Consider the following 18816-nt stretch of genomic DNA (forward strand, 5'->3'; position numbering starts at 1 on the left):
GGTTAGCAAAAAGACAACAATCTGAAAACATTTTTTTATCTATTACACAATCAGTAAAAAAATAAAAGGTCGCCTCCATCTTAATATTGATGAATACAAAGTGAAAGAAATTCAACTATAATCAAGACATACCTTGTGATACTTCATCTCCAAGCTGCTCCCATGTTTCAGGTTATAATAAACTGATTTGCAGGAATAAACTCTAAAAATTATCGTGGAAAAGTGACACTACTTTGTTACTTAATCTGATTAAGTTTCCAAATGTATCAAAACGTTTCCTATAATACATGAGGAAACTAATAGACAATGGGTGTAATGGTCTCATTCACCGCAAAACCCATTGCAGAAGAATTCAAAGAAAATAAGTCAAAGGTGATAGCAGATAAAAATAAAAAAGATAAAATCAACATTCATTCATCGAGCAGAACGCTCACCGTACTTGTCTCAGTTTATGCGTAGGAGATTCATAAAGAAAACCCACATATAACCGTGTGATTTAGTAACTTACTTAAAGCTTTATAGCTCGTATATAATATACATCTAAATCATTTGAGAAAGAAATAGCTCTTCTCAATCCCTCTTGGTGAGATGATACGTGTTATAATTTGGAAAACAAGTTTTCCACCCATCAATTTCCAGTCTCCACAGATGACAAAAATTTTCAATGCATGCGTTTCAAGATGGATGCATCAGCCTGAGTTTGGTGTAAAGCAAACATCAAATGGCAGTGTCACATTCAAAATAATTCGGTCCCTGTAGTTTTCTGATCCCACAATGAATGTTTATTTGGATTCGATGTGTCTAGTCTGGTCAAGCTTTGTGGCTGCCTAACGTTCTTTCAGTCTGGCCGGTGCCCAACTTCTCTTTGCTGTGGCCTACAAGCTTTGGCTCCACTCCAAAAGGCTCTTTCTTTTGTAACTCCAACTGAGAACTTATCACTGATTCTGTGACAAATTGATCTCCATTGGCTTCCAATTCATAACCTGTTTGTGGTCATAAAGAAATGAGAAACCCATTGTGACCAAATTTTCTTTCTTTTTCCTAATCTTCCTTTAGTAGTTGTGTTCTCCCTACTCATAAAACAAATTTCAGTATTATCAGCGGTTAGACGAGTCGACATGATACCGTATGACATTGATATACCCGATACTTGAGTGACCAGATACGACATGACCCTACTTATAACTTTGCCAAATGCACCTTTACTTGAACAGGTCCCTACTTATAACTTTGGAAATCCTATTGTTATGATTGAGAGGGACAAAATTAGGAAAATACACAGATCATGCCTTTTAAGTCAAAGATTATGATCTTTATCCCTTTGTTAAGTATTGGTTCTTAGCCATTAGATAATTTTTCTTTTCTTTGTTTTTCTAAAATATGATAATCACTCCTTCATCATCCCTATTATGGTCTTGGAGGACCCAACTTGAGGTTGGACCAACCTAGTATGAGATAAGTTTAATGACATCGGTTTTCGTGTGTTTCGGCAACTTCGGAATCTTTGGCATATCGGTTAGCTGCTTGGCAATTATCTTTGGTAATGCGACCCTTGTAAGAATTTGGTTCTATTGTCCATCTCAAATGACTAGCCCAGTTAGGAAGTCCTTCAATCTACTTCTTCTCAAAATAAAATCTCAAGAATCAACTGATTACCTAGCACCTGTCTCAGTAATTGCTAGCAGGAACTCTTATTTTCTTTTATGTATTGGTTGTGTAAGATCAACTTATGTAAATCAATGAACTGAGCAAACATTGAACTGATCATTCAAATAGTAGTATCTTACATCAGTTACATACAGCATATGTTTCTTCATTTGGGCTTTCTTCAAGGATTTGTAAAACCAACTTTCATGGCTTCAAAGACCATGATTAGCACCTCAAATTAGTCTTTTCTCTTTACCCCCAAAGCCTAAATTTCAAGTCTGATCTGAATCTGTTGAAGAAACTTCTGACAGCTCTTATCAGTCACTGCAAAATGAAACTACTTTTTCCTCCCTTTTTTTTTGTTACAGTTTTGTGTTTCTTTATAGGAATCCCAACTCTCTCTTCTTCTCACTTCACTCCTCTGAACCCTCAAATCCCATTCTAACTCTCTCAAATCAGACTCACTTAAGAAGAAAAGAAAGTATCCCATTTAGGTGAAAAAATCAAGTAACACAGTGAAATATACCACAAAACATGCGAGATTTTTAGCTATGAAGGAAAGTAGTCCTGAGGTATTTCTGAAACAAGACAGACAATGTCTGCAATAAACTAGACATTTTAGTTTGACGAAAGTAGCAACTGGACCACATTAACGTAGGGGACCGCCCCCCTTCCCCATGCAAAAAAGAGAGATATGTATAGAAGTAAGGGACCACCGTCCTTTAAGATCCTTTTCAGTTCTTAACCTTTTCTTTCAAGGACCACCCTCAGTTCTCTTCTTATCTATACCAACTTCCTGGGTGGTTTAACCCTATATCTGACTTGCTTTTCTCTTTTCATTTCTTGGATCCAGCGCAATCTTCCCCTCGTCCTTTCTCTTCTTTTCACAACCTTCTGTCTTTGGAAAAACAGGGATGAGCTTCCAACTGAACTTACCAGCTCTAGAAAACTGAGGGTATTATATATACTCACCGATGCTTGGAGTCCTCAACTTTTCTGCTACTGTAATGCTGGAATGTATTTTCAGAAGAAATGAGAGTTTACAGTGGCTGTGGCAACACTGAACAGCGTTTCCTTCACAATATAATACATACCAAATCAAACCAGGTAAAAAGCCATTTAATTTCAAATATCTGGGTTGATCTTGATCACTGAACTGACCCAAGACTGGTTTTCATTCAAGGCTGAAACTTTGCTATCTGAAGGATATCAAGAATGAATATCTTGCCTATAAAGACAAGTTTTCAACTGAATTAATATCACATTCTTGTAGAGAGAGAGAGAGAGAGCTGTGCTTGAGAGCGGAATTATACTGAAACTAAAGTATTATTACAGAGAAGATAACAAGCGATTTATAGCTAGCCATCCAGCTGAAATTCCTGTTACATAGCTTCATACCAAAGGTGACTTCCGCTAGATTTTATGAACTGGATTTACTGTATAAATGACAAAACAAAAAAGCAAGACAAGAATAAATTATAAGCTTAGACTTGTGGAAAAACTGCCAATGAACACTTTGTCGGCATTCACAGCGCCAGAACTGGCAGATCAGGCACTGCAACCTATAATAGAAGTATCTTCCGACCACACTTCGTCTTCCTCACGCCTCAACACAGATGACTGTGAGGACCATTTCAACCTGAGCGTTCAAAGCTTCCATTATTACAGCTCTTGACTTTGCAGTTCTTATTCATTTGACTCTCCTGTGTTCACATGAAAATGAGAGAGATTTGATGCCCCAATAGTTTTCATTCAGCAAGGAAGGAGCTCGACGTGAGGGCATTAGGACCCACCAAGTCGCTTTTGCGCCCCAGCCCAGAATGACTTTCATGGTCGGTTCCGGAACGCTGGTCCTTTGCCGCAATATTCACCTGGAAGGGCCTCATGGCGGGCGCGATTGAATACAGGGAGGTTGCGATGGAGCTCGGCAGCATGTTCTGTGAACTGGAGCTCAGCATCTGAAAATGGTTGATGTATTTAGGGTCGTAGTCTGTGGATGCATTAACATAGGGAGGAAAGATGGATGGCACCATGCCGGAGGGGCAAAGCAGTAGCTGAGGTCCAGAAGGTAGAGAGGCGGAAGATAGAGCTGTATGTGGTTCTTCTGTTTGAGATGAATAGCCTATCCCTCCTACATGGGACACACATGGACTTGCGGAGGAGTCCCGGTGATAATAGGAAGCGTATGGAAGGAATCCAGGGAAGGAAGACTGACTTTGGCTGGAAATAGAACTGGGACATGACTGTCCGCCATGAACTTCAAGCTGTCCTTCTTCTTCTTCACTTCGTCTTATCCAACTGGTTTTGTCATGACTCATTGTTTCTCTTTCAGTTTCTTTACGTTTAGTTCTCTGGGGAGCATCCGAGGTGCAGAATGTTGATTTGCCTGGTCTTGTTTGATTTTCTTCGATGACATAAGCAGCTTCCACCTTACTAGTTTCTTTACCAGATGATAGAGTGGAAGGGTGAGCGCCACTGTTTTTCGCATACCCATTATTAGCAGTAAAGAAGGGATTTGAAGCTGCCTGAGATGACTGAAATTCATGAGAAACTACCATGGGTTGAGCATACTGCATGAAATTGTCTACAGGCATTGGGAGAGGAGGAAGTCTATCGATATCCTGCTGAGCAGCAGCGAGAAGCCAATCCACCACTTTGCTTGGTTGATTAAGGCCAAGCCTGTCTTGAAGATCATATAACTGAATTGCAGTCTGTACTGAAAGCCTTACTCTCCTGTCTCTCAGTCCTGTTATGGTACGCACCTTACTGTGTCTATCTTTTCCTCCGAAAGAACGAGAAACCCGAACAATCCGCGGATCCTTGAGCATCGACCATGGCCTTGAACTTGAGGGTCCTTTAGGGATCTTTCCATCATTGATGCCACCTTCTTTCTTAGTTGGAAAATCATTCTCCCCGAAATTCCTGATCATCCTCACAGTAATCTCTTTGTTAATGCTTAAAAACCAATAACTCAGCCACAGAGAATTGTATATTAGATGCCAATCTGATACTAACTAGTCTTTTGTCGGTTCCATTAATTGTAATGGCATGAACTACATCTTCAGATTCCATGTAGTCATCATGATAATCTTCTTCTTCCCGGTGCAACCAGCTGGGCACAAAATTGGCATCCTTCAATCTGTTTGAGGGAAAACCTCTTATACTAGATATGTATATTTTTTCAATGATTTCCTTCCATTTCTTTCAGTATTTTATGCACTATAAATGTTATCTTCCGTTCATGCTGAATTATGAAAATACTTATTCAACAAGGGAACTTTAACAGGAGCGTAGTTTGCCAAAAAAAAATATGAAAAATATATGAAACTCACCTTAAGCTACTTCCCTATTTCTGGTTTTTTGTTTTTTTTATATTTTGTTTCAGTGATATTTTTGTCAAGAAATTAATGGTGTAGGCAGAGAAAAAGCACCAAGAAGTACAATTAAACTTCATCTCTTTGGGTTTTGCCCTAGGCCTTGAACTGGTCTTTCTCTTCTTGGATTTGTACAGAATTTTCTTGCTTCTGTTAGGAGAGAAACACCCTAAATATCCCCCATTCAGTTGCTCAATCTCATGCCATGAAATGAAAACAAGGTTCAAGTTTTTGGGACTGAGATCACAGCAGGCAATATTCAAAAGCACATATCAAAGTGGGGCAAATTCTACCCAAAATTAAGCAAAATAAAGTAACAAGATACGGTTCTCTTTCCGCCTGTCCTGTACTATCCTTCTGGGTAGCTAGAGAACACAGTACTGAAAATACTTACATGTGAAAGAAAATTTGATGTAATCATCTCACAAAAGATAAAACTTCTCTTGAAACGCCTTTCGACAGATAGCCATGGAATCCCCCAGTATCAACAGTTGCTCTTCTCCAAATTTCAAGAAAATGAAAGCATAAAATTTCGAACGAGAGAACAGGTCTCATAGGAGAATGAATTTAATGAAGCATCTCTATGTTGTTTTTGAAAGAAAAGATGCCAGAACTCCGAAAACAAAAGCTCCATTGAAGAAAAAGGAAAAGGTATGGCGCATCTGTAAACAAGTGGAGCAGATTCACGCCTATCAAATAATTGGTCTAGTCAGCATTTAACGCCACTCTGTCATCACATAGATGCACTACCACTACCCTAATGAATAAGGTGGTTTGGTCATCCCTGTCTCTGTCCATTACAGTCCTACATTTCAATTGCGATTACATTTCCGATGGTGATATCCATTTGAAACTTAGTTGAAGAGTGATTCTTCTTCAAATGCAACTTAATTAGCAAATCTTTATGTTATCCGATCAAAAACATATCCTCTTTTGATAGATCATCAACTACTTGTGCAAGTGGAATGCATTTGACAGCTCTCTGTGATGTGGGTAGAAAGACACTTTCAAGTCTTTACAGTCTGTTTAAATTCTGTTTAAATTGAACGAAAGAAAAAGGAAACAGCTCAATCTCCAAGTTTTCAGGCTGAAAAACAAGTTTCCGATTTTCTCTTTCCTGATCATATGGCAGGTTATGGCAGTTACAGTCCCTTAAACACAAACCTCAAGGGCTAAACAACAAGATATATGCAGGTGTGTGTTTAAGAAAAGAAGTTGTTATGGAAAGACTTTGGCATCATTCATCCCATCCTTGTCATATTGACTTGAAAACCAGTAGGAAATCAGAGGCTTTACAGTTAAGTTTTTCATGTTAATTTCATTTATAATTACTGAATGAACATAGTAAGAAAAAGGTTCTTTCATGTGGCTCAACAAATCTGTGGTTAAGATGCCCAGGTAACTTTCCTACATGGGTGTGTGAGAGCTGCTTCATAGGTGAGGGACCAGCTTGTGTAGCTTTTTGAAATATCCAGTCACTAGAGTGAGGACCACACGAGTTTGCAGAGCCATTTGGGCAGAAAGGTTTTGTGATGAATCATCTAGGGTTTTGGAGTATCTTTAGCAAATCTATGTTTCATATAGCACAGAAGAAATACGAGCAGTAACTATACAGATGGAAAGATCCCAATCCTTGATCCAGAAGCAGTTTCTGAAACCGGAAGGTTTCATCTTAATTGGGTGTCAAGCAGCACGAATGTGCAGTTTGTTGAATACCCTTTCGTCTGCAAAGAAACTTGTTCTTCTCAATTCAGGACTGATAAAGCAAAGGCGGACAGCTAATCTCAAGTTTTTCCATGGCAGCAGAAGTTTTTTTTAGCAATCTCTACAACAGTTCTTCCACTCTACCCAGATGCAAAAGTATAAGTAGTGCTCGGGTGTCCTTGATTCTGAGTTCTATACAACCTTAATTTAGTACTACAAATTGTACATATGACCTGCAACAGAGCATGGATGTTGCTGAAACCTAATGAGACGTAATTTGCTTTTCTCTTTTCCAGGATATACACAGTTGGAAGGTAATTACACCGACGGGAAAATAAAACTTAGTGTGGAGTTGTTCTGCTGTACAGGGAACTGCTGAAAACCTGTCTCCTTCATATGTAGAAGCAGTAATGAATGGATGCCTTCCTACTGGAAACCTTACAGCCTCCTTTTTTTTTCTGAAGCCGCAGAAAAATGAGTTCTTCATCAAACCACCCACCCACCAATGGTAGGTTATGTTGGTTACAGAAGAAAAGATACTCAGAACATCTTTTTTTCTCTTTAAAACCGGTAAATACCTAAACTCTAGATTCTCGATTCAGAAAAAAACCTTCACTTTCTTCTGTCTGCTTTGGCATCTCTTCTCGGGCTCTGGTAGCATGAGATCTTGAAGCTTCTTGGATACAAATCTGTATTATCTTGTTTCAAGATTGTTTAGAGAAATAAAGATTAACCCCAAAAGTCAATAATCCTCAAACCCTATATCCTCATTAAAATAATTCCGGAGAAACAGAAAAGCTCGGCTTTCATTTTTTTTTTTTTGCTGGGTGCAAAAGGAGTGTTGGTTACAAAAGCTGCAGAAGAGGGGCTAACTCAGAAACTTCTTTTAGGGTTTACAGCAGAAGAAGATAATTTACCGAAGACTTAATAAAATCACTCGGATAACACTCATAGAAAAGGGAAAGGGCGTCCATCCCAAGATACTGATGGCCTGTCTCTTCTGTTCTTTTGACATCATGAACTCCAAGTGAGGCGCTGATCCCCAGAGAAGACGCAAGTAATCGGCTTAGCAGACTTTTTTGGAAGAATTACTCTAAAAAAATAAAATAAAAAATAAAACAGCTACCTTCAGCTTGAGAACCCTAAAGTCCTCCATAGCGATTAGAGCCCAAAAAACAAAAAACGAAAAGTACAGTCTTATTTCTTGTGGTTTCATAATTGGGACCATTGGATGCAACACACTGATTCTCGGCGTTGCAGAAGATGCCTGCCGGGGGAGAAGACAAGAAACCATCTTCATAGCCTGAAAGTTTTCTAAAAATGAATCGGTAGATGTACATTTAGCTATTTCAGTCCCAGCATCCCATTTCAAAGTTATAAAAGCCTGGAAGAACTATGAATTTTACGGTTCTAGCAGTAATTACAAAAGAGAGAAGTAATCTTCAAGGCTATGTAATAGTTAAGAGCTTTTCAATTATGATGCTGAAAATTCTCAGCTTCTTTCTTACCCAGGACTTTGCTGTTTGTAACAGTTTTAACCCCGGATGAGTTCGACGAGAATACAAACGAGGAATTGTCACAATCGAACGACTTGAATCTCAACTTTTCCTTCACCCCACAACTAAGCCTTCTTTCAGACCCAGAACTAATGGTTAAGTAGCTTTCATGTGTCCCCTCTTCTCATGCAGGCCTGCAAGGTAAGAAAAAAGATGGAGAAAGAGAAGAAGAATATTTAAACAGTGGCACCTAAGAAGAGTCATAAAGATGGTGCAAGTGCACAATATTGGTAGAGACAGATGTGCAGCTCTTTACTTTCCTGCCTCACTTTGTATTATTCATGGCATGCATGCGTGTTGTTGTTCTCAGATATCTTTGCCTTGATCGTTTCTAACTTTTTCAGTCATTTTCACTGGTAAAGGAGGAGAAATAAATGCTATAGTAGAATACTTTTTGAAACTCTATTTTGATCTTTAGTTATCTAGCAATCTCTTCTGACTTCACTCTCACTGTCATCTTGTATATTTTCCAAGATGCTTCCAAATCAAACTAAAAAAACCATTAGCTAACTCCAAAAAACAAATATGATGATACAGCGAGTGATGACTCCCTCTCTCTCTTCCCTTCCGCTCTGGTCCTATCCGCAGCCATGCTGGCTGAGAAAATGATTTAAGAGACAGTGGTGGCGATGTTGAAGGCAACGATCATGATCATGACAATGACGACAACACTGTATCGCATACTGTAATCCTCAAATCCCCAAGAGAGTGGAAAAGACAACAAAAAAGAAATAAAGGGGAAGAAGATGTGTTTAGAACCATCAAGCATGCTCAAGTGGTGCAGATTCCTTGATACTGACTGACAATACTAGAAGTAATAAACTTCAACGTTCACCCAATAACAACAAGCCTACTTTTTCAATTGGCACCAATTGTGTTAAATAACTTTGGAAAAGTTCTTTTTTGGGCTGAGAAAGCAGGATTAATGTCTCAGTTCATGCCAGTACTGTAGATGAGTTGCATCACGAAGGGATGTTAGAGAACTTGATGCATATGTTTACCAGAGTGGATTAGTTAGTTGTTTGTTACTAGATAATCGGTTAATCGGGTGAGTTTAATACTTGATGCTTAGTGTTTTTTGAATATGTGAGTTGTCTTTGACTGCTAACTAGGCATTGATTCCTATATTTAATGGAGAATTTTATGAATTTTATAAATCTCTAAGATTTATGCATGGTTAAAAATCGTTATGTGAATCTTGTTGAAGATGATAGATTGAAAGAGAACAAGAAAAAGGATACAAAGGCATTGGTCTACTTCTAAAAAGCTATCAAAGAAACCATTTTTTCCTCGGATTGCTTTGACAATTTAGAGGATTTTGAAGAAGTGGATCAAGGCACAACAAAAGTTATTTGTTAACCTTCAAATTCTTAGAAGAGATTTTGAGAGTTTGAACATGAAGAACTCTAAATCAGGGCAATAGTACTTTTCTATAATTTTTTTTACTATTAACCAAATCAGGTCACTTGGAGAGGAGCTTTCTAACTAATCAGAAAGGTATAGAGAAAATTATGAGAAGCTTGTCATCAAAGTTTAATCATGCCGTGGCTACCATTGAAGAGTGTAAAGACTTAATTAATTACTTATTCTCATAATGAACTAATGGGTTGTCTACAAGCTCTTGAGCAAAGAAATAATCAGTCAAATAAAGTTCCTTTCAAGCAAGCATTGGCTTCTAAATTAGAATTATAGGAAGAGAAGCCCATGGTAGTTGAGGGTGTTGTCGATACAATTTTTTAGATAAGGGCCAAAAAGTCTAAGGTCCATTCCAAAATGACTAGTCAAGTTAAGAACCCTATTTCTTAACTAATAAACTTAAAGTCTTTGGACTCACTAATCTATATAGAACTATTCTTTACACTCCCTCTCACATATAAACCATCTTTTGTGGCTCTGTATGTGTACAGTTCAAGTGGAGGCCCACATATGAGTACATGATTTGATACCATAAAAAATTGACCCAATGCCTATCCCAAAATAATTATTGAAGTTAGAAATCATCTTTCCTAATTAATAAACTCAAGATCTTTGTACTCATTAATCCATATTGGACTATTCTTTAACAGAAAGGAATAACTACCATAGAAGAGGATGAGGTAGATGAAGAAGACATCAAACAATAATGGATCAGAAAATTCAAAGGGGTAATTGAAATCCTAATATATAATGTCATTTTTGGAAGAAATTTGGACACATTAAGCGTAATGTTCAACTAAGGCAAATCTATAAGCTTAATACTTTTATGAAAAAGAAGAAGAAGGCAATCTCTTTGTAACATGTGCTAATGAAATGGGAAATAAGAATGATATTTGCTTCTTAGAGAATGACTTCATTTACCATATGACTCGATTGAAAGAAATTTTAAGGAATATTGATGAGTCTTCTAAGTTGCAAATTCAACAGAGAGATGGTAAGTGAGTTCAAACTCAAGGAAGAGGTACAATTTCTATGAAAACTAATTTTCTTGGCTTGATGATCATACATTAATTTCTAATGTGAAAAATGAGTCAATCTTGTGGTATATGCATTATGGTCACTCAGATTTTAATGGTTTAAGGTTATTAAATTAGAATGATGGTGATTAGCTAGCAACCTATTGATCATGTTGACAATATATGTGAAAGATGTTTCTACGTTAAGCAACACTGAAATTCTTTGCCAGTAAAATAGTCATGAGAGCCAGAGTACCTCTTGAGTTGGTTCATGCAAATCTTTATTGTTAGATTCAAACCCCACCATTAAGTGATACTAAGTATTTTGTACTATTTGTCGATGATTTCAGTAGAAAGAGTTGGGTGTATTTTTTGAGGTACAATTCTAAAAATTCTCTACTTCACTAAATTTCGAAGCATTTGTTGAGAAAGAAAGTCGAATGGAGATTAAGATTTTTCAAACTAATAGAGGAAGAGATTTACTTCTCATGGATTTAATTCCTTTTGTCTACCTAATTGGATTCACACATAATTAATAGCAAAATACATACTTCTAAAAAAAATGAGATAGCGGAAAGGTCAAATTGGAAAATTGTTGAAATAGCTAGAAGTATGTTGAAGAGTAAACGACCAAATTTTTATGGGTAGAAGTTGTGGCAACTTCAATTTTTTATTGAATAGATCTGCTATAAAAGTAATTCAGAATTGAACACCATGAAGCTTGGTGTGGTAGGAGACCAAAAGTAAGTCATTCAAAATTTTCGATTCTTTAGCATGTGTTCAGGTGAATGCTGAAAACCCTAATTCTTATTGTATTGCTAGCCTCAAGCAATAGTTCTATACAATCCATTTCTGGAAATCCTGATAGTCTACCAAGAAGGGTAAGATTTCTTAATAAAATATATATATATATATATATATATATATATATATCATACAATTATGCTCTCACGGCTTACATGATTTCAAGAAGCAAATAGTAAAGAAGAATGGAAGAAGGAAGAAATTGTAGCAATTGAATGAAACCGTACTTGGGAATTAGTGGATTTATCATATGGGAAGAAAGTAATTAACTATTTTAAAGTAAATCTTCAAAACCAAGTGTCATGCAGATGTGAGCATACAAAAGCACAAAGTTAGGCTTGTCGCTAAAGAGTATGCACAAGAGGCAAGTATTGATTTTTATTAACCCTATTCAATAGTTGCAAGATTAACAACTGTTAAAATTATTCTTATTAATGTTGCATAAATGAATAGGTTAGTGCATCAATTTAATGTCAAAATTGCATTTCCAAATGAAGAATTGGAAGAAGATGTTTGTTTTTTTTGGAACAACCACAAGATTTGTTGAATGGAATGGAAGAGAAAGTTTACAAGTTAAAGAAAGTGTAGCTCCTAGAGATTGGTACAAAAGAATTCATTGCTACTTTCTCAAGAAATGTGTTGGAACATTTGTTTGTATCGACCGGGCCAGTCCTTGTATAAGATCCGTGTGGATGCTTTCCTAAAAGGCTCGAACCTTTTAGCGCACTGGTTTCAACATTGTATCAAAGCAGGTTGGTCCCGAGTTTGAATCCCGCTCCCACTGAATTTGTCCCAGGTATTTCTGGTGAATTTGTCCTGGGTTTTTCTATGAATTTGTCCCAGGTTTTTTCAGTGAATTTTTCCACGGGTTTTCCCCGTGCGGGGGAGTGTTGGAACATTTGTTTGTATCGACGGGGCTAGTCCTTGTATAAGATCCGTGTGGATGCTTTCCTAAAAGGCTCGAACCTTTTAGCGCACTGGTTTCAACAAAATGATCGAAAAGAAGTGTAATTGAACCAACTCTCTATATAAACATAAGAAATTCATATCCTCTTATTGTGTGCTTATATGTGAATGACATTAAATATTGGATCATCTAACATATTGTTTAGCTGAGATTTCGAGAGGACCGGGAGGAGAATGATTTCTTGATAATTTCCTTTGAAAGATCCATAATTGGTGGATCATCTAACATATTGGATAGCTGTGTGCCATGACTGACAAGGAGAAGACAGAACAAGTAAAGAAACAAGCAGCTTTGTGTTTCCAGTTTTATTTTCAGTTTTCTCTACATAGTCTGTCTCCCTTCTTGCAGACTCGCAGGAGAGAAGCAGAACAAAATATGTCTGAATAAGAAAAGAAATGAACACGGATCGGAGTTGCTATCTGTTTTTAAGTAGGTTTCTGAATTGTTTATCCAGAACTACTTTTTCACTGCGTTATTGGAATAGTCTTTGATTCCTAGAGTTCTTATTTGATCTCTTGTTGGACCAGGAGTCCCGTACCTTGCCCAGAAATTTCTAGGGATCAATGCTAAAATGCTTTATTTTTTTTTTTTTTTTTTTGAAGTTTCTTCTTTTTCCTCTCGTTAACAAACTGTGGTTTTCCATGGATGTGGTCCTGCATGAATTAGAATCCCAAAGATTGATTCAGAACTAATTCGACGTGGGAGGCAAGAATTTTTCTGAATTTCTTCTGTTGAGTATCTATTGTGAAAGCTGATTTCATCAAGCAAAAGATTTTATTTAAAAAAAAAAAAAAAGCTGAATTTACACTGTATATAGAGCGGATATCTCTGAAACCGTTTGAAGTTGGCATCTTGATGAGATCTAATATCCTTGTTAAAAACTTCCAAACATGGGCGATTTGATAGCAAGATCAATTTCGTTTCCGATCTTCATCGCTGGCGCTGGCTTTCGAACTCGGTAGCAGAAGAGAAACCTTCACTCCTGCAATTCCATGGAGTTCCTTGACAGAAACAATGAAATTCTAGCTGCACCAGTTTACGTAGAATCTAAAGCGTAGAGATCTTGAGACGAAAAACCACTTCTGTCATTTGGAAAAGAAAGGGAAATATCAGTCTGGAAAGAAATTTGAACTGAAAAGAAGTATTGTAAACCCTGTTCTCTTCTCCATTTCCGCGGAGAGGAGACGGAAAGTTGAGCCCTTTGCTGTTTTAAGACGACAATAAGAAATGGATATTGCTGAAATAACAGTGAGAACGCTTTTTCAGATCCGTTTTCAATAGGGAACCACTTTTCAAAGCCTGAAGCTGCAGAAAGGTGTTCGAAGAAGCTTAAACAGCATAAACCTTCAGTTCTCTTTTCACAGAACAAAAAGAGGTTCAAAATTGTCTGAAATTTGAAGACAAGACTGGAGAAAAGCAGGGTTCTCAGGTCCGGACGGAAGAAATGGTCCCAAAAGCAGTTGTGATCAGAAAGCCATTAATCTTCTTCTTTGGGAAGACAACCATTAAAACTAACTGAATTACCGGCCCAGTCTGTCAGAGGTGACTGATGGCAGAAGCCATCTACAGCGCTTCCCTCCTTCACGTGTCTGTTTTCTTTCTCCTTGAACAAGAGATACTCAGAAGAGGAATTTTCATTTTTGAATTCACAACCTACATCCGTCCTGTTCTCAAAGAAATGGGTACAGATATTAGGTTTCAATTGAGTTTTTCATAACCCTAGTTTTCTGCTCAGTGATCTTACCACTTTAAGGTGACAGAAGAATTTCAACTGGTTTATTTGTTTTTTTTTTTTTGTTTTTTACTTTTACATGCACGATGTGTTGCTTTGTCTCCTCTTCTGTTGCAAATGCTTGACTGCAAAAGTTTCCAGTTAAAACCATAATTAATCTAACATTATTGTGAAAGAAATTACATTGCAATGAAAAATACAAAGCGTATTTGTTGAAGTTTTGGTTAGCTCTGTCCAGATTAGGGTTTGTTACTTTTCTGCTTTGTAAGCTCAAACATCAAAGCAAGAAGGGGGAAAACAGGCTCCTTTTTTTATGAGAAAAATTGCCCACCATTAATTTTCCTGTCCCCATTTCTGCTGCAAAGAATCCTTGCTTACCACTGGAGGATTTCAAAACACAGAAGAAGCATCAAGAGGATTGATCTGCTGAGATTCCACCTAAAGTGCTCCTGCTGTCTTATCCCCCTAATAGTTTCTACTCGAGAAGCAAAGGTAGCTGTGAGGTTATACTGTTGCACAAGATGATTATTTTTGTCTTTCTCCGGTGCCGGTGATGGTGATGGTGATAGTGGTCCGAGATTCCATTGATGATGGTGATAGTCACTGCCCTTCGTCAATTAATTTTCCTTGGTCCAGTAGCAAATTTTGATGATCTGTCAGCAGAGAGGAAGAATGCAATTAATGTTGGTTAAGGTTCATCTTAACTTCACCCGTCTTGGCACTGCAAAACAATCTCGACCTCTTCATTTTTCCTTCCAGTGTTCCCTTTTTGGAGTAATTTGATATATAAGTTGTTTTTTTTCTATCATAATAGATAGTTTTTTTCTCATTATTTGAGGTGTAGCGTGGGTTTCTGTCCTTTCAAAAGACTCGTTTTAACCTGAAAATGAGATTTTCATCCACGAAACCCAAAGGGATGATAATTTTCATGTCGCAGTTTCTTCCCAGTAAAACAGAATAATTTCCATGGATTGTGAGCTGATGTGCTTACAGTCAACCTGTTCGACTTTTTTTCTCAATAAAAGATAAAAAAAAAATGAATGCTACCCCTCGTATTCTACTGATCTCAGTGCCGTCACCTCGAATTGAAAGTCGATCGTGAACTTAATTCCTCACGACCCGTCACTGTCCAGCAAGCTCACCTCTCCTCGCTTTAGGCCTGCATGAGCGAGCATGCCTTCTCTCTGACTTGCAATTGAAGCGAAACCAGTTGTGTTTTTTCTTTCTTCCTTTGCACGATTTCAGGAGAGGAGAACAGAGACGAATATGCCAAAAGAGACTGCGATATGCTTGCAGTGAGAAAGAGACAAAGAGAGTCAGAGAGGGTGACAAAGATGATTCGAGGCAGTTATTTCGAAACCCCTTTACAGTGTTTATTGCGTCATGGTGGCAGCGACTCTTTAATGCGACGGGGTTTCGATTCTCCAGTTGGAGTTACCACGAGATGCACAGCAGCAGTACTGAATACTGAAGCTAATTATGAACAGCAGAAGAGAGACTTGTTTTTGGGTTTCTTGATTTCATCCTTCTGCATGTATTCATCTTGCTCGATTGGAAAGTGAAGATGTGAGAGAACTTAATGACAGCAATTGTGATCTTCATGATCATAGAGAAATCTACAGAGCAAATCCAACTCCTATACACGTTACAGGAGCGAGGAAGAAAAGGAACAAATGAGCTGATAGATCGCTCAATCTATCAAGAACACTACCAAACAAACAGGAAGACCAACTTATCTACAAACCAAAGCCAAGAATGCAGCCATGAGTACTTCGGTAAATTGAGAAACGAGTGCAATCTTACAAATAGAAAACTACTGATTCCTGCTGATCCAACTAACCTAGATTTAGTAATAGTTGATCCAACCAGAGAGATTCAAGTCAGAGAGATTTCCTGCTGATCCATCTAACCCAAGAGATTCATGCTATATTACCTATTCTTCTAAACTTCTGCAGGCTTAGAACTCTTAGTGTCTTCTAATCATCAGGCATCTGGTAATCATTTGGCTGAGTTAGTCATTGCTGCTACCCTGTTTTTCTGTTTTATGTTTCTCTCATCTGCTCTCCAATCAGGTTCCTCTTTTCGACTCTATTATCTGTGAAATTTTCTGGTTTTTCGATCAGAACTGTGTTCCAAACTGAGAAGGAAGTTGAATTTGAAATGTTTCTGTAACAAAGAAAACCTCTATTCTGGATTCCTTGATTGTGGAGCATAACTCGAGAGGTTTGTTTAGATCTGATTCTCCTTGGTTTATCTTGACGTTACCTTCTTCGTAATGATGATTATTGTCAACTTCTCCTCTTTGTTGTAAAAAGGTAGCTTGATTTGTAGAAGAGAGAATGTGTGAAGGCGGAGGAGAAGATCTCTTGGCTTGTATACCCTTTGATTGATCCATGATCGGTGGAGCTTCATGTGAGGTGGACGGGCTATCTTTGCATGGCTCAGTTGAGGTGAACTAGCCATATCTGTCTGGTTTATGTGAGATGGACGAATCCTGGCTATGCTTGAGGTGGTTAATTAAGACGATGGTGCTTGACTTTGTGCCATGGATGACATCCCCCCTCGAGCTAAGTTAGTGAATGTGGTGGAGACAGCTTTCAAGTAAAGGATCGGTGAAGATATGAACTAGTTGAGCAATGGTAGGGATATGTTTGATTATAAGGTACCCTACAAAAGCTTTTTCATGAACAAAATGGTGGTTAATGCCATTGTGTTTACTGTGTGAGTATGAGAGAAATAAGTAGCACTAAAATTATTTGGTGCTAAGATGGGAGTTCAAGAAGAGAAAGTGCAGAGATAATGTAAAAAAGTTTTAGCCAAGTGATTTAAAGAAAATTTGAAGTCATGACACAATACTCGGCTTCAGTTGTAGAGCAAGAAACAGTTGATTGTTTCTTTGCAAACATGAGACAATGTTAGAAACTAGAAAAATGACATATTGTGTTGTTGACTATCATGTGAGGGGACATTCGGCCTAACAAGAGTATGCTAAAAGATCGAGTGAAGAAAGATTGGCAAGAACTAATTAAGATACTAAATGATTCTTTTGACTAGTATAAAGTGAAATTCACTAGGTGAAATGTATGGCTTGTGCAACAAATTTACCTAAGGGATGTCTAGATGGGTTAAGTGTGGTATATTGGAGGCCACCTACAAGACTTTGGTAATGAGTGGGGTTATTGTAGGGAGAGGTAGTTGTATCTAACTTAGTGTTAGGTGTGAGGGAAGGTAACAAGAGTACATGACTCCATACCTGCCTTATGCAAAATATTAGTTAGATATTGTTGTTGATTGAGAAATAGTCCATTAGGGAATTGAAGTACTTGGACACTTAAAAATATATCTAGTGGATTGAGGGATTTTATAGAAAAGACACTATATAAATTCTTCAAATGTAGAAGTATGAGACACTATTCGGAGTAAGAAGTGAGTCGTTTTGTCTCAGAGAAAATATATTGTAGACATGTTGATTGAGTATGAAATATTGGGTGTTAAGTCAGCGGAGATTCTGATGGAGTTGAATGCTGATATTCATGATTCTTAGTCTTGTACTCAAAGATAAGATACAGTATAGACGCTAGTAGGTAAATTGATCTATGTTATAGTAACTAAGCTTAGTATATTTTTTGCAGTGGGAATTGAGAATCAGTTTATGAAAAATCCAAGATTGGTATATTTAGAAGTTGCTCAGTCAATTTTAAAGTATTTGGAAGGTGCTTCTCAAAAATGGCTAATGTATACTCTAAAACAAATTATGCTGGTTACAAATCAGTTAGGAGGTCTATTATTGGTTATTGTTACTTTGTTGGAGGTATCCTAGTTAGTTGGAAAAGTAAGAACCATACTATAGTTGCAAGATCTAGGGCCGAGGCCAAATACAGGACAATGGCTCATACAATCAGCGAACTTATGCAAGTTAGGTTCATCCTCGTTGAATTTGGTTTCTCTACTCCATAACCTATGGTTTTGAAGTACGACGGTTAAGTTGCCATATTCATAGCGAATAACCCAATGTTTTCCTTAAAGAACGAAACATATTAAGGTAAATTATCATTTTTGTTAGAGATGTTATTATGCAAAGAAAAATGATCACTCTATATGTGAAGTCTTCAAAGTAACTTGGAGATGTGTTTACCAGAATTCTTAGAAAACAAAACACTTTAGATTCTACAACAAGCTGAAATTTTTTTATATCTCACTCTAGCTTGAGGAGAAGTTTTGAAATATATACACAAGGGTATTTTGGTCATTTGACATTGTAATATAGGTATCAAATTCTTCCAACATAATAGTTTAGATTTCATAGACTAGTATTTCAAAAATTTCATTGAAATCTAATATGCATAGAGAGAGTTATAGAGATTATTGTAATCAAGGACATTTTTGTACTTTCAATTTAAATTACTAAAGTGATATATTTAAGAGGATCAGTCTCGATGCCCAATACTTATCAACCCAGCCTCCTCCCTGCTGCTTTCTCTGTTCTCTGTTCTCTCTTCAATCTCTCATCTCTTCTCTCTTTATTTTCTCTTAATACTGCATATTTATCAGATAATAATACAAGATAATGAGCAACAAGGCACAAACAAATGTTTAGGAA

At 37.3% G+C, this 18816-nt stretch overlaps 1 protein-coding gene across 1 annotated transcript; it reads right to left on the reverse strand.

Annotated features, from left to right (window-relative positions):
* Positions 1-3030: 3030 nt before the first annotated feature.
* On the reverse strand, positions 3031-4734 carry LOC137952165 (transcription factor TCP5). Its single transcript, XM_068799233.1, is given in 2 exon segments — positions 3031-4643; positions 4645-4734. Coding segments are annotated over 2 exon segments (1323 nt in total). The 5' UTR covers positions 4720-4734; the 3' UTR covers positions 3031-3395.
* Between the last annotated feature and the right edge of the window lie 14082 nt (positions 4735-18816).

This window comes from Aristolochia californica, unplaced genomic scaffold (genome assembly GCF_029961685.1).
Source record: "Aristolochia californica isolate CCGP_79_NKW_82.1479 unplaced genomic scaffold, dmAriCali1.0.hap1 SCAF_15, whole genome shotgun sequence".
Lineage (NCBI taxonomy): Eukaryota > Viridiplantae > Streptophyta > Magnoliopsida > Piperales > Aristolochiaceae > Aristolochia > Aristolochia californica.